This window comes from Macrotis lagotis, chromosome 8 (genome assembly GCF_037893015.1).
Source record: "Macrotis lagotis isolate mMagLag1 chromosome 8, bilby.v1.9.chrom.fasta, whole genome shotgun sequence".
In the NCBI taxonomy this organism is placed as follows: domain Eukaryota; kingdom Metazoa; phylum Chordata; class Mammalia; order Peramelemorphia; family Peramelidae; genus Macrotis; species Macrotis lagotis.
In genome coordinates, this window is record NC_133665.1 from 149877672 (window position 1) to 149903607 (window position 25936).

Genomic DNA, 25936 nt, shown 5'->3' on the forward strand with positions numbered 1-25936 from the left:
TATTTGAAGCATCTTGGGGGAGGGGCCACCTCCTGATAGCCATAGCACCCATCATAGGACTGGGTCCAGTATAGTTAGTTTTAAATTGCTGGTTCTCTGTTAAGTTCTAATGGGATAATACTTGTTTTCATTTATGCTTAGGTAAAGGGTCCTTAAACTAGCAAAGAGCTGGAAAATTTTTACAAAGAAGACTAAGTTTCCAAAGCCTCATGTTGTCAAAATTTCCAGGAGTAATAAGTCACTATTAATATTTGTCAACTCCTAGAAAAAGACAGACTACTCCACAAACCAAAGAAAGATGCTTCCAGAGATCTTGCTTAGCCTCTGGAGTAAAGTCTGACTCAGGGTCAGTGCTGCTACTTCTGATTATAGATGGGCTGCTATTTCTGATTAAAGATGGATTCCATCTTCTTTTGAGGATAAACACTGGGTTACCTGGTTTTCATGGCAAGGTCCTTGACAGTATTCAGTTAGACTCTCCAAGGTCTGGTTGATTAGGGCGACATTCTTCTCATTTATATAGAGACCAAGAAGTCCAAGCCCTCCAGTCGTACTCCCACAAATGCAATCCAGAAACTGAAGCGTCTCACACACCAAGTTGTAGTTGGTCTTATTGTTTTGACAACGGAGGAAGTTCTGTAATTGGACATTTTCAATGGAATACAGAGAGTTGGAGGTAAAGGGGGAGAAGGAAGGTAGAGATGGAATTAAAAAAAAGATTATTATGGTGCCATTTCAGTAAACTCCCTGGTGTTCTAGTTGGGACAATCAACAATTAGAGACTCAGTACAATTATGTTCAGGATGATGCTGAACAGAGAATAAGAATGGGGCTTCCAATAAGTTCCGACTACCAGCAGTGACTGTTATGTAACAGGAATAGTTTTCAGAAGAGATGCTGTTCTATCAACTGAGGGGGAGAGTAGCCTCTCTATGAGCACTTTGCACTCCTACGGCCTTCTTGCATTATCTCATTTCCCAGCCCACTTCTTATTCCCTTGCTTGGGCGCAGGCACAAATAGGCTGTGGGGTGTGTGTGTGTGTGTGTGTGTGTGTGTGTGTGTGTGTGTGTGTGTGTGTAAATGTGTGTTGACACATTCAGCCTTTAACTCAAACTTATATTCATTATATTCAGCCTTCGATCCAAGTTTCTTCTTGGTCTTCAGGACCAAGTTGAGAGGGAGGTGGAGATGATAGGGAAGTGGAGAGGATGAGCAGGTGGTGATATAAGCTTAGCAGCAAAATGACTGTCAAAGATTCACTCCTCTCCTCGGGATGCAGCCCAGGCTAAGAGCTACTGCATACATTCTCACAGAGCCCAGAATCTGGCTCTACCTCCTCCTGCTCAGGTTGAGTTAGGCTTGGGGCAACCTCCTGAGTCATGGCTACCTGGGAGGCCAGGTTCTCATATTAGGGATCTGTTGGCAGACCACAAAACCCTTCTCAGAATATTGTTTTTAAAATAAAATGTAAAAGTTTACAAAGAAAACTACTTACACTTTAATAATGATGTGATTATTTTTCCCTACCTAGGTCTCCTGAAACCCACCCATGGTTCCTTTGGAAGTCCTTGGATCCTGAATAAAGAACCTTTGCTTTATAATAAGAAAGCACTGAGGGAGAGATCATATTTAAGCATTGGAGAAAGAAGGGAATTATTCTCTAGGTACATCTGCCCTCCTGGGTTACTTATTGCAATGCTTGTTCATTCCATTAAGGACATTATTTCCTCAATTCCTCATGATTCAGCTTTTAATACGGGATTGACCAAATCAATCAGGAAAAAACACCCCAAAACATTAACTACTACCCTCTTTTGTGCTAGGTATTCTCAGACCCTGGTATACAAAGACAGAAATGAAATAATCCTTGCCCTCAAGAAAATTATATTTTATTAGGAAAGACCACATACATAAAGCCCAGCATAGAGACCAGACCCATGACTTTATTGGCATGGGGAAATCATAGAGAAGGAAACTCTCTCTATGGTGGTGACAGTTCCCCTTGAAGAGCTGCTCTGACAGGTCCAAGGGACTCTTTAGGCTCACACCATCTGGGTCAGATGTAGGCAGGAAATTCCTGGATTGAGGATCAACAATGTCTCTCACAAAGCTCTACATAAAATGTATCTCTAATAAATAAAAGGATGTTCTGGAGGGAAGGAGTTAGTAGCTAGGCAGATCAAGAATGGCTTATGTAGTGTGAGACAAATCTCTAAGGTAATGAAAGGTGGAGGTGAGGAAAGACCACATCTCAGGGCTAAGGGGCCAGTCGGTAGAAAGGCAAGGAGGGAGAAGATAGTGAGTTGAGTCTAAGTGGAGGGGTATAAGATGTAAGTAGGCTAGAAAGGCAGGTTGGGACCAGACTAAAGAAACCTTTAAATGCTGAAGGAGTTTATTTGATCTGAAATTTGCTTACCTTGGGGGAAATGCTAATATAGCAGCTCCCTATACCAATGAATATCATCATCAAGCTAGGACTTAAAAGGAAATTCTTAGGAAATTGCTTGAGGTATACAAAGGTTAAATGACTTTTTCCCCCCCAGTGAAAAATGTCAGAGGGAGAATTTGAACCTAGGTCTTCCTGATTACAAGTCCACTATTGTATCTTTCTGGCTTTTACTGCTAGTTACAAAACCTTTACTTTTGGGGTCTATGGTTATTAATAAGTCATTCGGAAGATAAAGAATCAATGATATTAGTTCCAGTCTGATTTTACAAGGGAAAAACTTTCATTTTTATGAAAAACTATGAAAACAACCAAAATTTATAATTGCATTCCCTATAGAATGCAGAATTTTCTCCTAGGTATAACATGCCATTTGGCTCCTTTAAAAGAGGTTCTTAGTACTTGAATGCTAAACCAACCACAATAGAATAAACAGATACAAAAGAAACCAAAACTGGGTTTCTATGACACTGAGTCCCTTTTCAAATCCCTAAGTGGCTTGCATTGCTAACCGATTACCTCAAGTGGCTACATTTTTCTCTTTCTATGCAGAGAAAGAGCTGCTGTCTTTTATTAAATTTCAATTTGAAAGAAAATCAGGAGGAGGAGGAACCCAAGATCAGTTGCCATGCACTGACATATTTTAGATGGTTTTCTCAAGTATTATCATAGTATAGAAGTTCATAGTGAGGAAGGAGACTGATGGTCCAAGAGAAGCACTCTTCAAGTTCATGCAATCTCAGAACTGTGAAGGCTTTTGGAAGTCACCTTGGTTAGTTTTGGAAGGATTTTCCTTAAAAACAACCCCTGGGAGATGAGAGGTATTCTATATTGTCTTAGTTTAATTGTGTTTCCTGGTCTAACTTTCATCTTTCCTGCTAAACTGAGGCTCCCACTTCCTACTGACTTTTTAGTCTTCTTTTCTTTTTTTCCAGAAAATATGTGAATCTGTCAAGTGATACACCTACAGTAGTGAAGATGTAAAGATGTAAAGAATGATGAGCTATTGAAACTACCCATTTACTTAGGATTTGCCAAAATCATGCATTTGCTTATTTCAATGAAAAATAATCCATCTAATAGAATTATTAACTTAGTGTTGTCAGAGAGGAAGACTCAAAAGAGGGGGAAAACATACCATGTAAAATAACTGAATAAAATTCTTTCACAAAAGAATTTCTGAATATTTTAAGGCAAAGGTGACAAAACTATTAATAGTTTGACAAAGTCAGAATTTTTCATTTTGACTGATTCATATCTGAGAAGTACATTCATGTTGTAATCTTACAGAAAAAAATTGAGGGTAGTCCTAATTAAAGTGAGATGGGAAAAGTATTTCAAAAACAAAACTTTTATCCTAACTCAACTAGTAACTTCCTAAAAATTAGATATTTCAAAGGGCAATGGGCTCTGTCTCAGAAAATAACACGTTCCCTATCCCTCACAAAAAAATCTTCAGGCAAATGGCTATTTGCTATATGTATGGAGAGGTTGCTCTCTGAGGGTCCATTCAGTTTTGAGATATTATGACATTCTATTTCTTATGGTAAATTAAATTTCCCAGAATACCTTTTTCTTTTCTTCTTTTTTTGCAAGGTAATGGGGCTAAGTGACTTGCCCGAAGTCACACAGATAGGCAATTATGAATATCTGAGGGACAAATTTGAACTCAGATCCTCCTGATTCCAGGGCTGATACTCTCTCTACCTAGCTGCCCCAGAATATCTTTTTCTAATAAACTCTTAGTCAACAACTAACATTCCCAAAATGGATCAAGGGGTAGAAAAGCTTTACATCAGCTAATGCAACCTCATCAAAAAAAAAAGTTCTTTGGGGAAAAAATGGGTTGGAAAGAAACCCATATAATACAATGTTTCAAAGGCATATTCTGCATAATTGATTCTTCTAGGAATAACTTGGACATATTATTTAAATCTAAGTATGGAGGTGATTCAAAAATCTATGGAAGATTCAAGTCTCATTTTTTTCAAACCTTGAAAAGTAAGCTTTTTTTGGGAAGCCTTCTCTAAGTAAGGTTTCAGATCCATTCATTTGAGAGCCCTATGCCAATGTAAAAAGTCAATCTAGAGCCTCATGTGGTAGAAAAGCACACTTTCTGTGCTTGTGTAGTCATATATATTTATGTGTATATATATATATGCACATATATATATGTATATGTATATATTTGAGGACTAGACAAGGAGACCTTATGTTCCAAATTGCAAATGAATCTTTTATTCAACAACAACAATTTTTTTCTAACTAGAACTATTTATCCCACCTTCCATAGAAAACCTTTCCGGTGCCCCAGTCAGTGGTGTTTCTAAGGTTACCTTCCATCTAGGGCTTATGTATCTTGTATATATCAATTTCTTTACCTGTCTCCCCTATTAAAATGGAAACTGGTGATTTCTTTTTATTTTTTATTTGTATCTCCAGGATTTGGAATAATGCCTGGCTCATGATAAACATTTAATTAATGCTTATTGCTTGATGGCTTTGCTAGGTAGGTAATGAGTTCCACATCACTGCTGCAGTTCAGGGAGAGGATGATGACCATAGGCTGGGGACATAGGAAGGGATTCTTATATTTAGTGGGAGAATGGTCTGGATAATCTTTAATGAACCTTCTAACTTGAAGATACATGGATTTGTTTATTGAGCTTAAGTGGAACCATATAAGATGAATATTTATCATAAGAAAGAAATTTAGGATTCAGTGATTTTGATCTTACCATAAGGCAATTTCACCTAAGGTAAATTTACTCTAAGGGAAATCTGGCTCTAAAGAATGACCTAACAGTCAAGTTGACCAAACATGCCTTATTCAACTTAAACCTCTTCATTTAGATATGGTTAGGATGGCATTTGAAAAATAGGAGGATAAGAAGAAAAAAAAAAGGAATGGAAAACTGCAGGGCAAATCAATTAGAGGGATGTCGAGAGGAACCACAATTAAATATGCTACTGATTTTAGACTTTCAAGCTTTCACAGAAAAAGTAAACCACAGGAACTAAAGAAAGGCCTCGGTCATCAGCTGAGAATGGGGTTGTCATAATTTCAGTATTATTGTTCTGTGGAACATGAGGTCAGAGTACAAATGGGAAACCTTGAGCAAGACAACCAAATTCTTGCTTATTGCCCAGATTGTCTATTATAATAATGAATACCATCACTACACAAAGATGGAAACTAAGTGATTAATTTTCAAAAGAGAACTCACTTTGTTTTCCCAGGTGAGGGGTAGAGATGTATTTGTACTGAATTCCACCATTCTTCCCTTAGACTATTTCTCTTGTGACCAATGGTATTAACACTGTCCTATAATCAACTATCCTAATCATACTACACTCAAAAATTAAAAAAAAAATCATTTTGCTTTGTACAAATGCCAACCCACAATGTTATGCAACTGAGCAGGGAGGGAATAAGAACACCAAAGTCTTTAGGTGTTTTTTTTTTTTAATTTAACTTTTTTCTTAAGTTCCTACAATTGCTGCCAAATGTCAAAATTCCAAATTGGTCTTTTTAAATTTACCAATCTGATTTCAAATAATCAATCAATAGTTTATTTCGTAAATGCCTTCCAGGTGCTAAGTACTGAACAAAGTGTCATCTCTTGGCAGCAACAACATTCTGTTGATTTTGTGTCATTTATTCAAGATTTTATCATCTGGGCTACAGCTCAACAAGTTTCAAGTGGGCAGGTACTTCTTTTCCACCATCACCCCTATATTGTAATGGATTGTGCCCAACAGGAAGTGAAATACCACAGTAGATTCACTGGAACCAGCTTATGGGCCATGATAATAACAATCGCTAAAACTTATAAAGCATTTTAAGGTTTGCAAAGTGGTTCACTTAGGTGATGAGGTATTATCTCATTTGGTCCTCACAACAGCCCTATAAGGGAGGTACTATTAGTATTCCTAATTTGCAAATGGAGAAACTGAGGTTAATAGAAGTTAAAAGATTGTCTGGGGTTCTACAACTCCTAAGTGTCTGAAATGGCAGCAGAACTCATTTCCCTAATTTATAAGTCCAGTATTTTACTCACTTTGCCACCAGTGACAGGATCTATTAGAGGAAATCCTTAATGCAAAGATTTAAGAAGCATCTTTTTTCTATTTTTGCCAGTTATTGACTGTAGTTGAGGTTCTTAAGCCAGGGTCTATGAACTCATTGAAAAAATATTTTGTTAATTGTATTTCAATAGGTAATTGTTTTCCTTTATAATTCTGTGTATTTTGTTTTAGACACTTAAAAGCATTAATTTTTCAAAGGGGTCCATAGGCTTCAAACTATCAAAGAGGTCCATGGCTTCCAAAAGGTCAAGAAACCATAGACTAGTTTTTACACTCCACCACCTTAGGTCTCTGGGGCAACTCTCTGAGGAGCTCTTATTTTATAATAAACTCTTATTTTCCTCTTCTAAAGGCTTTCCCAAAATCTTATGTTAGAGAGGTAATAGAGAACTGTGCTATGAGGGAGTCCCATAGTTTAGGCTGCTTCTCTCTTAAGGAATGATACACACACACACACACACACACACACACACAAACACACACACACACACACACACACACACAAACACACACACACAATTTTCTACAATAATTTTCTTTTCCATGGAAATTGGGGGGGGGGTTCCCTTTATCACTCAAAGACAACAAATAGTCTTTTGAAAAACATACCTACTTAACTAAATTGCCTGAGACCTTCATTTTGGAGAACTGCTCATGTCCCTAGCTTCTCAACTAAAGTGACATAAATAGCTGAACCAAAAGGAACTGAAACAAGTTTTAGGAGTTTAGGGAAGAAGTTCATATAAGGAACACCACAAACATTTGTTGTCTAGTGTTGCCAGCTACTTGCTGCCCTCCTACCTGAAGATCCCGATTATGATTTTCACAGAGAAGCTGTAAGAATCGAAGAATGGGCTGCATGATAGTGATCACGGCACTCATCTCCAAGTCATCTTTGGGTTTATCTGGTGTGGCCTGGGTTCCGCCTTCTCCAGATGGGAAATGGTCTTCAGGATCAGCTTCTCTTCTATAGGTAGTGAAAGCTTTCCTGGTGGCAGCAGAGGCCTCCAACAACTGGTCTCGGACCTCTTCTGTTATCTGGGTTGAAGGCTCTTTTGCTAGAATACATTTTAAAATAACAAATAGTATCATCTTTTATTTTATTTTATTTTTTCCAAGACAATGCAGTTAAATAACCTGGCCAAGGTCACACAGCTAGGTAATTATAATGTCTGAGGCTGAATTTGAATTCAGATCCTCCTGCCAGTGCTCTATCCACTGAGCCACCTTGCTACCCTGCAAATGGTATAATCTTAAGAGGTATAATCTTAACATTTATTGAGCATCAACTATATGTGGAGTCCTAAACTATCTTCCAGGGAAGCAGAGATGAAACAAGGGAGTTTCTCTTCTTAAGACATTTATGATCTAGAAGAAGAGTTCAAACATATACACTGTACATTGTGTGTCTATGTATGTGTAGGTGTGTGTGTGTGTGTGTATAGAGGAGTAAGAAGAGACAGAATAAGAGGGCTAAAAAGAAGAGAAGTACAATCCAAATAATAAAACAACCATAAGCTTAATATCTTGTTCCCAAATCAAAATTCAAATACAAATAAAACTACCAAAATGGTAACAGAAATTCAAGGAGGGAGGATAGATCATCAAAGGATCCTAGAGGCTTCCAACCCCTTCATTTATAAATGAGGAAACAGGCTCAGAGAGGTCCAGTGACCTGCTATTGGTCATGCAACTGGGAAAAGTCGCAATTGGGTTTTGAACTCAGATTTTCCCGTTCCAATACAGTGTTCTATATATATCTCCTAAGAGAGGTCATGATTACCTTAAAAAATCATGAGATTAAAAGTCCTTCATCATCAAGGATCATTATCAGAGAAAGAATCATGTAAAATGGATTTACACACACATACACACACACACATATGTATATGGGATTACAGGGGAAATTTCATTCTAGGAAGTTTATTTCCTTCTAGCAAATATGCCCATCAGTAATTTCTACCCATGGTGCTTAGTTTTTCCTTCTGGGGCAAAGCAAGACAACTCTAATTCTTTCCAGGTCCCTTTCTAACCATTCCCAAGCTAACCATTTCTAATTTCTTCAAATTCTTTTTGTAGGACATCATCTCTTGACTTTATACCATTATACTTGCCCTCCTTAGGACATGTTCCAATTTGTTACCGTGATTCTTAAAAATATAGATCCTAGAACTAAAATGTCTTTGGAAAGAAATGGAAATTCTCTGGAAGTTTTGAGCTGGAGAGTATCAGAATTATGCCTTAAGAAAAATAGTCTAATAAACATCAGAATTCCTAGAAAATCTAAGAAAGGGGGAAGGGACTGATTTTTTCTGACAGCTTTAGTTTGGACTGAACATGATCATCCCTGTCCTTGAACTTAGCTGTTTACAGTGAAGCTTCAGAATACATTTCTTATCTGTTTCCATCAAAAGATGGCCACATACACAAAAGTTAAGTTCTCCAAATCTTTTATTAGTACCAGCCAAATCCTAACTTTGATCAAGAAAGGATTCTTCAAAATTAGACTGTAAAGAAGGATGACGGAAACAAATGAGAGTTTTCAGCAGTGTTGTGTTGGGTAACTAAGAGTGGTTGATGGGGAGAACCAGTGAATGAAGAATCTGGGCAGTTTTGACTCTGCTGTTAGCTAGGAAGTATGACTTCAAGTTTTTTGATCTAGAAGATAAAGATATTGGACTAAATCTAAGGTCCCTTCCAGCTCAAATCAGTTCAGCAAACATATTAAATCTCTATTGTATGCTCTTAAACTGCTAAGCTAGTCACTCAAGATACAAAGATGATAAACAAAATAAGCTGGTCTCCCAAGTTAACATCTTTTTCAATTCAAGCAGGAGGGAGCAAATTCCTCAAAACATCAGGATTTAACTCGGGTTCTTTTATTGTTTCTATAAAATAACTAAGGAACACTAGAAACTCACTTTTATAACTTTCCTGTCTGATCATTTGTTTGATTGTATCTGACCTTTTAGAAGCAGTGAAGGATCATAAAATAAGGAAATTCACTCATAATACTTTATACATTCAAGTCAACAGAATCAACAGACTTTTTTTTTTTAGGTTTTTGCCAGGCAAATGGGGTAAAGTGGCTTGCCTAGGACCACACAGCTAGGTAATTATTAAGTGTCTGGTACTCCTGACTCCAGGGCCAGTGCTTTATCCACTGCGCCACCTAGCCACCCCTATGAACAGACATTTTTGCAAAGAAGTTTTGTCCTCTTACCTCTTTTACGTGATGGGGCATCTCTATCTGGATCATCATCTTTCTTCTTATTCCCCAAGTCACTGGTGTTGACAGTAACTGTTGCCTTGATTTCCTGCTGGGCCACTTTCATTCGGTCATAAAAAACTTTAAAGAATTTTTCTGACTTTTTATCCTCTGTCAGCCGGCAGAAAAAGGAGTGCTACCAGGGAAGACAGCACAGGTTTAGTGTGACACTCTCAGTCAGATCACTTAATTTTATTCATCATTTCAATAATGAAAAATATAATAATCAGTTAAATCAGTAAGAACTTCTCAGAAACCAGAAATGGTCTGGTATTAAGTCCTAAGTTGGAACATCCAATATACAGATACTAGACTTAAGAATTCTTTAAGGTTCTTTTTAAAGAGGCAAATACTCTCAACTTTGTTTTTTATTATTACTTTTTAAATTTAATTTTCAGTTCCAAATTCTTTCTTTTCCATTTTCCTCCATCCATTGAGAAAGCAAGAAAAACAAAACCTGTAATAAATATATTATTCCCAAATTGATCATATAAAAAATGTTTGGTTTCAAACTCTAAGTCCATCACTTCTCTATCTGTGGATGGGCAGATGCTTCAACATGAATCCTCTGGAATTGCGGTTCATTCCATTGTGTTGATGAGAGTTCCTAAGTATTTCAAAGCTGATGGCATTGACAATATAATTGTTATCATATAAATTGTTCTCTTGGCTTTATTCATTTCACTTTGCTTTAGTTCATAAAAGTCTTCCAAGATTTCTTTGAAACCATCTCTTTCATAATTTCTTATAGTACAATAACATTGCATCAAATGTATATGCTATAACTTATTCAGTTATTCTCCAATTGATGGGCACCCCTAAATTTCCACTATTTTAGAATCACAAAAAGCTGCTATTATTTTTGTACAAATAGGTCCCTTCCCTCTTTCTTGGTTGTCTCTAGGTATATACCTAGTAGTGGTATTCCTGGGTAACAGTAACTTTTGGGGCAATTTCTCTCAAATTTTTAGGAGTTTATTCATTCCCTTCCTGGGGTTGCCATTTTTATCTGTCATACATATTTTGGCAAATACATATGAACACACACATGTGTGTGTAGGTAGGAAGAGGAGGAGGAAGATAAGGAAAATGAGAACTGGGAAGAAGAGAAGTCTAATCTAAATAAGAAACACAAGATGAATATTTTGCTCTAATTAGTGTAGCAAATGTTTAAAAAGTTTCAAAGAACTCCTGAGAAGGACCGAAGCTATAAGCACAGAAGATAGGTCCTATTCTCTGGGAGCTTATAACATAGTATTCAAATAACCAAGACAAAAGAAAGCACATCTTAATAATGGTGATGGGAATTATGATATTTAATAATGATAGAGAGTTTTAAGGTTTGCAAAGTGATTTATATATGTTATCTCATTTATTCCTTTAAAAAAACCCAAGAGGTATGTGATATTATCTCTATTTTACAGAAAAAGAAATTGAGATAGACTAAGAGTCTTATCTAAAGTTACATAGCTACTAAGTATGTGAGATAGGTAGGTAGGATTTGAACTCAGGTCTTAAATCCAAGTCTAGTCCTTTATCTACTACCTATAATTATTATAATACATAAATGATAGAAAAGATTCTAGATTCTAGGATAATAAGCCCACTGTGTCCTGGGATGATCAGGGAAGGCTCTGCAAAAGAGATGACATTAGAACTGGGTTTGAAGTTAAGGTCAGGGTGATATGTGAACAAGTTCAAAATTTAACTGACAACAAAATCTTCTAAAAATAGGCAAACCTGTGCATCATTGCTCCAGTTGCTATCATTTATTTTTCTCCAAATAATATATTTTAACTACAAAGTACTGTGAAATCTGGTGGCTGTTTGGAAACCTACTTGAGAATTGGTAACATCTAACATCGTAATGTTGCTAGGAGAGATTCAGAAGTAAATCTGAATATTGCAAATATACAACTAAAAATCTACCTAATGACAGTTGTGAAAATGCTAACTTTCATTCATATTTGCTTTGGATCTTTTGTAAGTATGCTTTCTTCTGAAATTTTTTTTTTAAATCAAAATGTAGGTGATGATCACAATCTAGAGAAATGAAAAGGCTTGAATAAACAGATCTATAGCTCTCAATCTGGAATCTCAATATCAACATTATCACACATTCCTTATCTGGGAGAATAAAGCCTCTTTACAGAAAAGGGAAGCTAAAATTATCATTGTTGGCTTAAAAAATGCCCTAATAGGTTAGGGCAACTTGTATATTATAAATAGTATTAGACTAGAAGTCTTGAATTATTTCTGCTTAGTCACTAACTGTGATCTTTGGCAAATCAGATCAATTCCCTGAGCTTCAACCATCACACATGTAAGATGAAGCATTGGTCTAGATCAATCGATTATTCTTAACTTGGGTTCACAGAGCCCAAGGGCTCTGAATGGGAAAAATAAATTTTCATTTCACTATAAGTGGTTGCAAGTATAATCTTAAGTTTTATTTTATGTATATGAAAACATTATTCTGGAAAAGGGTCCCTAGGACTTAATAGACTGCCATGAAATGGGTCCCAGACACACAAAAATTGATGGCCTAGAAAAACAGAAGGTCATAGTTTAAGAGCTGAAAGAGATTCTCAGGGACTGAGTCCATCTCATGGGTTCAGAGAAATGGAATGTGTTTGCCAAAACCATAGGACCAGGTGAGCTTCACCTGCTCTGATCTCAGAGAACCTGGGTTCAGTTTCTGCTCTGAGAACTCCCACTATTGCTTGACCCTGGGCAGATCCATTAATCTCCATGGTCCCCTGGATTCCTTATCTGTAAAATCAGGAGATTTTATTATTATTATATGATTATTGTGGCCTAGAGGGCCTCCTACGTTTCTTCCAGTTCTAGCTCTATGATCTTATGATCTAGAAAGTCACATCTGATGCTGTGGCCTAATGACTTTCTCTAAAGGTCCTCCTAGCTCTTATAATCAGTCAGTGAACATTTCCTAAGGACCCACTTCTAGGCACTGTGCAAAGTGGAAAAGATACAAAGAAAAGCAAAAGATAGTTCCTGCCCTCAAGAAGCTCACAATTTAATGGGCAGACAGCAGGCAAACAACAATAGGCAAACAGATATCCAGGACAAATAGGAAATAATAACCTGAGAGAAGGCACTAGAATGAAGAGGGATTGGAAAAGGCGGGATTTACTGATGAGAGCACTATTATCCTTCCTTTGGTCAACCACAGCTCTGCATTTTCATCTGCTGTTCTTGGTGAAACTAAGGGCCATATATTCAGTCAACAAAATCGGGTTCATCTTCCTATAAAACCTCTTTGATGATCACTGTCACTGTTATATGTAGGCAATAAGCTACATAAGGCTGTAGAGACTATAGTGGAAAAAGAATTACTTTACCTAGAATCTGCCTTTTGGGCTTTCTTATTTGCTTTATTGTTTTTTACTGACCACCATCTACCTCAAAGCTCAGAGAAGTTTTTTTTCCTGTGCTAGAACCAAGAAAGGACTATTTATCCTGTTTTATCTAAAGAAGAAAGAATCTATGGATTTCAAGGATATCCAAGGTCACAAACTGTCTCTTCTTTGTTTTCTTGCTCCTCACTTTCTCAGGATTGATTTCAAGGATATCCAAGGTCACAAACTGTCTCTTCTTTGTTTTCTTGCTCCTCACTTTCTCAGGATTGTACACCAAAGTATGAGAGCTGAATGTACCTTGAAAATGGCTCCATCACTCCACTTTTAATATTACCAATGTCTGCTGTCTATGACATAGCTTGCTAATTTTACAAATTACTGATCCTAGCCAGAGATACATTATTGCTTAATGGTAATGATAATAATAAATAATAAGTAATAAACAAATAGCATCTATATAATACTTTAAAATTTGCAAACTGCTTTACAAATACTATCTCATTTCATCCTCACAACAATCCTGTATGGTAAACATAATTGTTCTTATTTTACAGATGAGGAAACGGAGTCTGAAGGAGGTTACGTGGCTTGCCCAGAGTTACACAGTGAGTAAATGGTTGAGGCTGGTTTAGGATTCAGGTCTTCTGAGGTCAGGTGCAATATTCTATTCATTTCACTTCCTACCTGTGAGTAATTCCACTGTTTTTCCAGCTATAAGAAATAAACTTGGAATAACATGCTAACCAGAGCGTGAACTTATTTGAACAATGATAGGACCAACTTGTCATTAACACATTACTGGAAAATCCCACCTGTGAGGCAAATGGGCAGTTTAGCCAGCATAGAACCGAACAATGACCCACGTCATATTTTACCTGATAGTGGGATTGATGGAAGCAATCTACCTTTTGGAATGCTTCTTTTTCTTCTGAGAACAGTTGAAGTGAGGTCTTCTTTCCAAGGTCTTTCCTGATCCCTTCCCACCTAGTTATTATTCTTCATTTCTTCAAATACTTTGCATGATCTTATAATACTTTGAATTTATTTGTCTGTGCACAGGTTGTATCGCCAGTAGAATGTAAGTGCCTGGAGGGCAGACAATTTCATTTTTGTCATGGAGCTTTTCATAAATTCTTGTAGGATTGAATAGTATTGGGTGCACTGGGCCAGTAAAGCCCTCCTCAATTTGCAAAGTGTTTTATATACCATATTTCCCCATGTATAAGATGCACCTTTTTAAAAAAATTTGGGGTCTAAAAACTGGGAGCATCCTGTACAGTGGTTATAGATTCTTTTACTTGGATTTCTCACTTTTTTGTACTTGGTGACTTTGTGCTCATTGTTTTGCATTTGTTAACTGGCATATTAAGTGATGTTTTGCCATGTTCTGCCCAGAAATGACTCAGAAAAGATTTTCCCCCAGTGCTGAATTCAAGTTCAAAGTGATCCAGTTTGCAAAAGTGAATGGAAATCATGCTGCTGAATGTCAGTCTGGTCCTCCTCCAACTGAGAAAACAATTTGAGATTGGCTACAGGAAGAAGAAACCCTACTGAAAATGCCCTGGCCAAAGAAGGGTATGAAAGGCAAGTCAGCCAAATGGCCTGAGGTAGAGAGGGAACTGAAGAGAAGGATGGAAGAGCAAGGGCAAGTGAAATTCCTGTGTCCACAAAGATGGTTCAGCAGGAGGCCAGAAGAATTGCTGATGAAAAAGAAGTTATTGATTTCCAAGGAGGACACAATGGGTGCTTCAGGTTCATGAAATGGAATGGACTAAGCATGTGTCCATGCACCAGACTTGCCCAGGGAGAGCTTGTGGTCAACCACAGACTGGAGCACAGGCAGGATGGCAGTCTGAGCCCCTCCTAAGACAGTGATCTGTCATCAAACACAGATGAGGACAAGCTCATGGATGGGAGTTTTGATAGGGAGAAGTTGTATAAATTTTATGATGAATAAAACTTGAGTTCAATAATTTTATGTAACACATTTCTTTTTCAAATTTTGGGCCCCCAAATTATACATGGGAGTGTCTTTATAAACATAAGGAAATACGGTACATGATATCATTTGAATCTAATAATCCTTTGCAGTTGTATAGGTGGGAATTATATCATGAGTCCTCCTCTTTTATCTCTATTAGTTACTTCCTCTTTACCTTTCCTTTAAACAAGCAAAACATTTAAAATTTATGTAGACTTTTCAACTTTAAATCTTTAAAAAACAAACGAACAAACAAGCAAGCAAGCAACAGACAAATTAGCAAAATCTCCTCTGGCCCTTGCTGTCATCACTCATCAGCAGTTTGCTTCCAGTCTTCTAGAAAAGTAGTTTATTCTCCTTGCCTTTTCTTCCTTACTAGTCTCACTCAATCTCATGCAGTAGGTCTTCTGGTCTCACACATGCCTTAGAATCTGCTCTATCCAAGGTCATTGCTAAATAGAATGTCCTAGTTCCAGTCCTTGGAGCCTTTGGTTTCTCAGCACCATTTAAGACAGTTGCCCATCCTCTGGATGACACTGAGAATGACCCTGAACTCACTCCTCCTACTTGAGTGCTCTTTTGGCCTCTATCATTGGCTTCTGCAATTATTGATTCTAACTCTATATTACTATTCACTTCTTTTCTTTTTTCTTTTTCTTTTTCTTTTTTTTTTTTTAGATTTTTCAAGGCAGTGGGGTTAAGTGGCTTGCCCAAGGCCACACGGCTAGGTAATTATTAAGTGTCTGAGGTCAGATTTGAACCTAGGTACTCCTGACTCCAAGGCCGGTGCTCTATCCACTGCGCCACCTAGCCGCCCATACTATTCATTTCTAACCCACCTTTTCTACTTCCCAAGCCACTAGTTCAGACCTTTACTGCTTTTGCCTGGTTCATCTGCTATGATTATCTCACTGCTTCTACTTTCTCCTTATCAACAAAATAGCTGTCATTAAATTAGAAATGATCTTCCAGATAGAAAAAAACTATACATATATATATATATATATATTTATTCTTTTTTATCTTTATTTTATTTTATCTTATCTTTTCCCCCCTGCCCCAGTTACATGCAAAAACAAGTTTCAACATTCACTTCCCAAACTTGAAGTTTCAAATTCTCTCCTTCCTGCTACCCCTCATCAAGAAGGCAAATTACTTGATAGAGGTTAAAAATGTATCACTTTATTTTTTAAAAAAAACCTTCAGTAGTACAGGATAACTATTAAATATTTAAATTCTTCCTCACAATTCAGCTATAAAATATTTCACCCTTTTTACAATTTTAGTACTGAAATCAGTATTTAAACATAGCACTGCAAGCTCAGCATTTGAGATACCATACTATACTTTCTTTAGATGGTTTTTATTACTAGCCTGTACAGTTACTACTTCCTAGACACATAGTTGTTAATAGATTATTTGGAAGCAGGTTAAATAAATAGCATTCTCTTAGTTTGGTGGGAAAGAAAATTATGAGCATAAACAATTATGTAAGTGGCTACTTTATTAAGTCTGCTATCACCTGGAGATAACTAGTTATCTGTGTATTTGTTTCATCCCTTTACCTCAAGGGAGACCTGAGGAGGAGACAGTTTTATTTTTCCTTGGTATTGGCACCCACCACATAATTAATAGCTTTTGCCTAATTTTTCAATTCCCTTTTACAAAGGCTCAGAATGGTTAAAGGTTTTGTTTATGGTCACCATTCATAACTGGGCCAATACTCTTTCCCTTTATACAGTGACTTCCACCTTCTGTTCCATCATTATAATTTTTGTTTTTACTCTGCTTGTTTCTTGCTTGTAGGAGGAGTACCTCCTTTTCTAATACTCTATTAGCCTCTCTCTTTCCTTCAATCATTCCTAAATATCAAAGTAACAATCTATTTTAACTAATTCTCTCATTCTCTCAAAACTCTAATCAAATAAGGAATTTTCTGTATGAGATTCAGATTCATAACTGTGATGCCCACTTAACTTTCATGCCTTGGCATGACTTAGTCTTTCACTTAATTTTCATTAACTTGCTTACCACCCCTAAATATGATGGCCCATTCTTCCATTCTCTTCTATATTCACTGCTATCTTCATCCTCAGCTTTACCTTCATCTAAACATCTAAAACAGCACCATCTAAACATTGCTCTATATATTAAGTATGTGTGTGTGTTTAGTTTTTGCAAAGCAATGGGGTTAAGTGGCTTGCCCAAGGCCACACAGCTAGGTAATTATTACGTGTCTGAGGCTGTATTTGAACTCAGGTACTCCTGACTCCAGGGCTGGTGCTCTATCCACTGGGCCACCTAGCTGCCCCTATTTCTTCATTTCAGCAACTGACTCTCAACCCACCATTTCACTGAAGTCTCCCTAGATGGGCTGACAATATCTCACTGCTATTCACTATCAAGTGAATTAGCACCCCCACAAAGATGTTATCCAATGTTTAACCTAATCAGCTGCTTCTTGGTTTGTTGGGACTGGACTATAAAAGTTTCAAGGGTAAGAACAAACTAACATGGTAGTATTTCCCATTGGATTCTTCTCAATTTGCCTTTTACCTATTAGTTCTCCTATATTCTCCACTCTTTCCCTAGTTGGCTGGTACCTCTCCTTTTTCTGTGCTCTTATTTCTTCCTCTCTAAAACACTATCATTTTCTCATTTCTTAACAGCTTTATCATACTGTGGGAGTATCTTCATTCCCTCTGTAACTTAGTTCAGAGCTTTGGACTCAGTGGGTACTCAATCAATTCTCAAACATTTATTCAGTACCCACTAGAGAGCAAGTGGAACAGGTAGGTATAGTGTTTTAATGTCTGCAAAATGCTTTCCTTGTGTTAGACCATTTCATGGTTTGATATCCTACAGTCCCCAATGTAAGTTAAGTATAGTATCATAGTCAAGAAAATTAGTGTGCTGTTAGGTTTATCATAAGCTTCCAGGAATAATGAAGTGTCGATCTCATTGTCTTGCCTTGGTCGGACCACATCAGGACTACTATGTTCAATTCTTGGACATTTTATGAAGGACACTGATAATCTCCAGGATCCTTCTAAGTAGTCTTTTATTGGAGAGTACCTGGAGGAGTGAAGCTAGAAGGATGAAAAGTCTTGAATTTGTACCATATTAGGATGAGTTGAAGGAATTGGAAATACTTGACCCAAAGATGATTTAAGAGCACTTGAAGGGCTGTTGTAATGGTAGATGGATGACTAGATCTATGAGGTCCCAGAGGGTGGGATTAGAAGCAATGGGTGAAAATTTTAGAGTAAATGTGTAAACTTTCCCAACAATTCAAAAAAGTCTCCAAGTGGACTATGCCTCAGGCAATAAGTCTCAGGATATGATGAGTTCATTTTCTTTGAAGGTATTTAGGCAGAGACTGGAAAGACTATTTAATTCATCTTTTCTTTTATTTCAGTTCTTTTCCAATATTGAGCCAGACTCAATGGCTCTCCCAACTCTGCAATTCTGGGATTGTGGGATAACCTGCTTGCACTCAGAAGTCAAGACAGAATCAAAACAAATCTAAAGCAACTTGGGGAGGCTGACAAAATGCAATGAGCCCAAACTGGAGATTTCATTGCCTTGATACTTCATGATCTCTTGCCAGAAAAACAAAGATGGGTACATGTGGAATAGGAAAGAAACTCATAATCACTTAATCTATCACAAAGATAGAACAATATGAGCCTCACTGTAGATAGAGCACTTGGGGAGACCGGTAACTGAACTTGAAAGGCCAATCAGAAAAGAGTTGTTTTCACACATTTAACCTGAAAAAGTCTTTTTTTGGACAGAATAATTTAAAAACACATTCTAAGACCAGTCACTGAAGAAAATCGAAGCATTAAAAAAGACATCTGTCATCTATAAACACGTATGAGGCATGCAAATACCATTTGGAAAAACACTACCACTAAACTATGGTATGAAACAGATTATTAAAATGGCAAAGTCAAAGCCAAGTAGACCATCTAAAAAATGAAAGAAAAGTAAGGACTAGGGAAGCTCCAGCAACCTTCAAATCTTGAAAGTAGGAATTTCCAAAGTGATCACAAGATAACAAGAGAGGATAAACTCTGTTCATCTTTAGAATTTTCAATATTATCTAATTTTAGAAACTCAGTCAGGAAGAAAGGAGGCAAATGTCACACAAGCAAACTCCAAACAGTTACACATTTTTTCCTATGTCTTTGGGTAGAAAGGTCAGAAGTAGGAATGGTAGAGAATCCTGGCTTCTACAATTCAAGGATGTTGCCACTTCACCCCTTGTTTTTCAGGTATGCCAATGTATCTGAGCAGTTCTTCTCAGTTTTGTCATGTCAGTTGATACAAGAGATGTCTTTTCTCAGAGACCTTCTAAGAAGAGGATTCCCTGGGAAGGAAAGAATCCTAGGGTGGTAAGGAAAATCACTGTGAGAAATTTCCTGAAGAGTAGTTCCCTGTTGCTTGCTATCAAGTTCAAACAGTTCATTTCTTGGCTTCCTGATCCCTTTACAAAGGGAAGAAGGGAGGAGATTGAGAAAAATAGGTCAGAGATCTTGAACAAGGCCATAAAGTAGACTTGCAAGATGGGGCCATGAGAGTCAGGGTTCAAGGCACATTCACCTGACAAGAAGTTGGCTCTCTAGTTGACTCAATGACTCAGTTCATTTCAACATAATCATCTCTTAAGCTCATTTTCTCTGAGTCCTCTGAGGTGGGGGGTTGGGGTGGGAGGAATGTACAGATTATACATTCTTGATGAGTTGGCAAGTTCTACCAACTGTCTGAAAATGGTTGACTGATCAAATATCATCTAGATGGTGTGAGGAAGGGAAGAAAAGGCTAAGATCACCAAAAGTGGATCCTATGACAGTAAGTAAAAATTAAAATTTATTTCTGAGAATTCGAGAGGGAAGACAAAGCACAGCCTAGTATATTTGATGAGAGCAATGTAGAGCACTAGATAGTGTGTTAACTGAATGACCATGGGCTGTCTCAGCCACCTTATCTAAATAATAGGGATAATAAAACTATTTGTCTCTAACCTCATGGGGCTGCTTCAAAGTTTAAGCTAGCATGTGCAAAGCATTTTGCAAACCTTCGAATGCTCTAAGAAACATCAGTGATTTGGAACCTCCAACTGCAGATCTCTCATAACAATGGCCAAAGAGCTAATATGCTCATTCAAGAAGACATCCAAAGCTTGTTGTTGTTTTTTCCCCCCTGATCTTTTTCAAGACCCAATCTGTCTTTTGGGATCATTATCCACAGAATAGCCTGGCACATTCCCATGATGCCAAGACACAAAAACAGGGTTATTTATCAGAGATAAGAGACCAGTTTGGATTCAATTATCCCACGAAGATGAGGTGAAAAATGCTTATTTGCATAATGCTTAGCCCTTTCCATAGGTACTCTTTCATTTAATTTTGGTGCTGATCTCCAGTTTTATTACTTTACAGATGAGGAAACAGGCTCAGAGTGATCAACTAAGCAGAATTCAGTGTACAGTGAATGAATGGCAATGTCGGGAGCAGAACCCAGTGATCCTTTGTCCAAGATTTTTCAAAGGTGTCAGACAGGAGGGGCACTACTTTTCATAGTTTTTTCTGGTACTTTTCTTTTAATATATAACTTAAAAAGTTATATATTAATATCATTTACATTTAATTATATTTTTATGTTGTTAAATATTTCCCAATTGCATTTTTATCTGATTCAGGCTGCAATGGGGAGGATCATGTCCTCAAGCATGTTTGACACTTTGCACAGATTCTTTTGTTCAAGAGGGAGAGGTAAAATTTTTTAATTTTATTTTTTTCAATGATCAAACTCTATTTTTCTTCTCACTCTCCACTCCCACTAGGAACAAGAGATGAAAAATGTGTAAGAAATATGCATAGGCAAACAAAACAAATTCTCAGGTTGCCCATGCTTAAAAGTATTTGTCTCATCATTTTGCATGAGTCTATCACCTCTTTAATCAAGATAATTTTTTTAATTTAAGAATTGAAGGAAATGCTAATTTTTATTTAGAGATCAGTGAAAATACAGAAATTATTTTTCCCCATTCACAATCATGGACACCCCTGTATGCACACACATATACACACCCTCCTGAAAGCCCAGGTAGTAAAAGTTTCAGAGAGATTTCATGAGACCATAACCTTAAGGAAACAGTTTAAAAGACCCACATAAGATATAGTCAGGCTAAGGGCACATACAGAAAGGACAAAAAGCCAAATTTAGGTAGAGTTAGAGAATAAGGTGGGGAAAGAGGAAGAAATGAAAGATGGTTTCAAGGCAGAGAGAGTAATAATTCCAGAAAGTGAAGTGATCAGGTCAGAACTTGATGTGGGTTTAAGGAAGGAAGTGAATGTGGACATGGGCACGGTGAGAAAGATACTTTTGGCAGTGACCATCCTGAGCTAGCTGTGGCAGCTGCTAACAGCAGCTGCTAACAGCCTCCGGGTGCTCGGGAGAAGAGGTGGCCATGGGAGTCTGAGACCATCAGAAAGTGAAGACAGAAATCAGAGTACCTGGGCCATAAGAGACTTTGGCCATAACCACTATTAAGCCCTCTTTCCAATGGATGAAACTGAGGCTACATCATAGAGTGGAAGTGACTTGTCTAAGGTCACACAAAATATTAACTGAACCAGGATAAGAAGACATTCAGATCTCCTCGGTGAATTCAGTGCTCTTTCCACTCTGCCTTAAGACATCAGCTAGCTGGCAAATGGCTTCCTCAATCTGGTGACAGTAAAAAAATGAAACCAAGAGATCTCAAGTTTCTGAAATAGAAGGGTCTCCACCTTTTACCCAGCCCCTTCCAGTAACAGGACATTACAAGAACTAAGGAGCTTAGGACCTAGAGCTTAAGGTCTGTCTCAATATTGCAAAGAAATGGCAGAATCACGCTTGCTTAGCTCAGGAAATGCTGTCCCATATTCAAGTCCTTCCATAGAACACAAGGGGTGATTCATGATAAACCTGCCTGGCTTGAAAGGACCTGGAGGACACGCCTGAGTCCAAGAAAGTGAAATTACACTCAAAACACACCCACCAAGGTCGCTGGATTAGGGAGATTAGTATAGGGAGCAGCTCTTCATTCACTCGGGGCAGTTTGTAGAGTATAAGAGTACTGGGTAAGGACTCCAAGGTGCTGGATTCAAATCAGACTGGCTTTGCTATTTAAGAATGGCTGATGCTTCTACCACACTTTAATCACTACTATTTTTAATGATGAGGCTGCATTTAAATCACACTTTAGAATTTACAAAGTGCTGAGCATGCTATAGCATTTGATCCCTATTGGGGGCAGCTAGGTGGCGCAGTGGATAGAATACCAGCCCTGGAGTCAGGAGGACCTGAGTTCAAATCCAGTCTCAGATACTTAATAATTACCTAGCTGTGTGGACTTGGGTAAGCCACTTAACCCCATTGCCTTGTTAAAAACAAAAAACAAAACAAAACAAAGCATTTGATCCCCACAACAACCTAGTGAATTATGAATTGTTGTTATCCCCATATTTCAAGGAGTTAAATGACTTGCCCACCCAGCTGAAGGTGGGAACTGAACTCCTGCATTCTAGACCCTGAACTATGGTGACTCAATACATACTTGTTGTTCTTGGTCAAGTTCTTTCTTTGCCTCTTCAGGATGTACTTCATCCATAAAATGGCGGGGGGGGGGGTCAATCAAATATTTAAGTGCCTCCTGTGGTACAAGGCATTCCGCTAAGAAAGAGAAAGACAGTCCCTGTCCTCAAGGAGCTCACATTCTACCTTGGGAGACAACACGTAAATGACTTCAAATAAGTTGTATAAATAGGAAAGGGACAAAATAGGGAAGACCTGCACAGTAAGGACGATTGAGAAAGGCTTCTTGGTGAGGATGAGATTTTAACATAAAGGAAGTCAGAAGGAAGAGATAAAGAAGGAGAGATTTCCAGATGTGGGATATAGCCAGCAAAAATGCCCAAAGTCAAGAGATGGAGACTCATCTCTAAAGAATAACAGGATGACCAGGTGTACTGGATAGCAGCGGATAAATTGGATTGTGGAGAGTCAGTGCAGGAAAGAACTATGAAAAGACTCTCAAAACAGTCTAGGGATGAGGTGATAAGGGCCTGCTAGATATGGATGTAGAGAGGAGTGATGAGTGAAGGATGCCACCTAGGCTATAAGTCTTAAAGAGTGGGAGGATGATGGAACCTTCTACAGGAAAGTCTGAAAGAGAAAAGAGTTTTGGGGAAAAGACAAGGAGTTCAGTCCATTGAGTTTAAAATGTCCATCTAGTTTGAGATATCCAATAAGTATTTAAGGTTTGAGTTTGAAAGTCATGAGAGAAGCTAAAGCTGGATAATAGATCTTAGAATCACTAACCATAGAGATTATATTTAAATACAAGAGAACAGATGAAATGACTAAGTGATAAGTCTGGGACCTCCTACCATTAGTGGGTAGGAGAGAAAGAGAGAGAGAGAGAGAGAGAGAGAGACAGAGAGAGAGGCAGACAGAGAGAGACAGAGAGAGAGACAGAGAAAGACAGAGAAAGACAGAGAGAGTGGAAGATCTTTCACAAAGGAGACTGACAAGGAACAGTCAGACAGATGGAATGAGAACTAGAAGAGAATGGTGTCAAGGAAACTTAGGGAGAAGAGAGTATCAAGGATAAGAGGATGACCAACTATATCAAAGGTTGAAGGGAAATCAGGAAGGCAGAGGAATGAGAAAAGGTCACTGGATTTGGGAATGAAAGGGTCACTGGTAGAAAGAACTTTTGGAAAGCAATTCCAGTTGAATGATGAGATCGGAAGCAAAGAATGTAAAGAGTTAGGAGAGGAACAGAAATGGAAGTAGTGAGTATAGATAGCTTTTTTAAGGAGAAAGGGAGCAGGATGGGACCAAAGGGAATGGGATAAAAGGATCAACTGAATTATTTTGAGGATGGGAAGACCTGGGTATATCTGTGTCTAGGAGACAGGGTGTGAGTAACGTTAAGTGAAAGAATAGGAGATTATAGAAAGAATAATCTATTGAAGACAGAATGGGATAACAAGAATATAAAGGGAATTGCCTTACTGAGACAATTCATATAAGAAAGGTGAAGGAGATGATCTCCAATGTCCTCTCCAGCTTATAAATCCAACCACAATTGTCTGGAGCAATTAAGAAAAAAGAGAAAGAGAAAAAAGTAAAGAGATCCTTCATCCAAAGCTAGTCCACATGCCTTAAAATGTCCTTAGTTGGTAGAGTGAGCAGGGAATCACCTCCCACAAGAGAAGAAAGAACTAGATCAGAGGGTTGCCTCTTAAGAGTTACATAAGAAGTATTCTACCTAGAGTTCAGATACCTCAGAGAAAGAAAAGTACCTTTGTGTTCATAATAACTTAAACTAACAAATGCCCTTTTATATACAGAACTACAGTGAAAGCCACTTCCATATGTACTTTTCCTTGGCAAAGAAATGGAAGACCATTCTTAAACAGCTGCAATAGGAAGGGGAAGTTAGGGAGCAGAGATTCTGCACAGGTCGGAACCTGACGAGGGTGGGTGGGGGCAGTACCGGGAGAGAGAAGCACGAGGAAGAATAGGGTTGGAACCCTGGGAAAGTTCCACACCATGAATCCTACTATGATTCTTTCCAACAGGAAAGAATTTTCATCATAGGGACTTTTCATAACTGCCCCAGGCCCTTATTGGAACACTTACAAGAATATAGTCTATTACTCATAGATAGAAAATTTTAGATTCAGGAATCCCCTCTATAATATCCAAGACAGTCAATAGAAAAAAGGATGGAGGTTTCCAGAATTGGAGGATCTGAATTTCAGTGTTGGTTTTGCTACATACTATTTGTGTGACTTTGAGAGAATCACTTCATATCTTTGGAACTAAATTTTCCTTATGTGGAAAATGAAGAGATTGGAGTTCTTAACCTGGGCAACATGGACACCAAGTAATTCATAAACTTGCAGGGGAAAGTTTATATTTTTATTTTTATTTTCACTAACCTCTTACTGAAACTTACGATTTCCTTCATTTATGAAAAAGTAACCCTCAGGGTCCATATGCTTCCAAGGAAGCCCATGAAACAATAAATCCTATTCTAAATATTATGAACTTATAAGAATTAGCCAGTCTCTGACTGAAAACCTCCAAATGGGGTGACTCAAGGGCTTTCCTCCTTAAGCTACAACAAAATTTGCCCTCTTGTGCTCTCTGGAGCTATATAGACTAAGTTGAATCCCTTCAGATATTTGAAGACAAATATAATTGTTTCCTTTAGTCTTCTTTTTTCTAGGATTAATGTTTATAATTCCTCCAATAATTCCTCACTAAATATGATTTTGTATCATATTCATATCCTAGTCAAACTCTCAAATTGTTTTCATGTTCCTCTTAAAAAATGTGACATGAGGGGTAGCTAGGTGGCAGTGAATAGAGCACCGGCCCAGGAGTCAGGAGCACCTGAGTTCAAATCCGGCCTCAGACACTTAATAATTACCTAGCTGTGTGGCCTTGGGCAAGCCACTTAACCCCATTGCCTTGCAAAAACTAAAAAAAAAATGTACATTAAAAAATGTGACATGACTAGTTCAGGTTCTAGATGCTGTAGTTCTGTTAATGTAGGGTTCAAAATTACAATGATGTTGACTAGAGCTAGTCACATAATCAGTAAGATCTGAGTTCCAGTTCTCTCTCTCTCTCCCTCTCCCTCTCCCTCCTTCCCTTTCTCTCTGTCTCCCCCCCACTGGATGTATCAATAATAATAATAATA

The 25936-nt window shown here is 37.7% G+C and overlaps 1 protein-coding gene across 8 annotated transcripts in view; it reads right to left on the bottom strand.

Annotated features, from left to right (window-relative positions):
* ITPR1 (inositol 1,4,5-trisphosphate receptor type 1) overlaps positions 1–25936 on the bottom strand; it is a 423734-nt gene that overhangs the window by 86215 nt on the left and 311583 nt on the right. For all 8 annotated transcript variants that reach the window (XM_074198681.1, XM_074198677.1, XM_074198678.1 and 5 more), the window contains 3 exons: positions 9760–9940; positions 7338–7594; positions 436–636 (listed from right to left, as the gene is read on the bottom strand). In XM_074198681.1, the coding sequence (XP_074054782.1) occupies positions 436–636; positions 7338–7594; positions 9760–9940 (639 nt within the window). The remainder of the gene's footprint in view (positions 1–435; positions 637–7337; positions 7595–9759; positions 9941–25936) is intronic.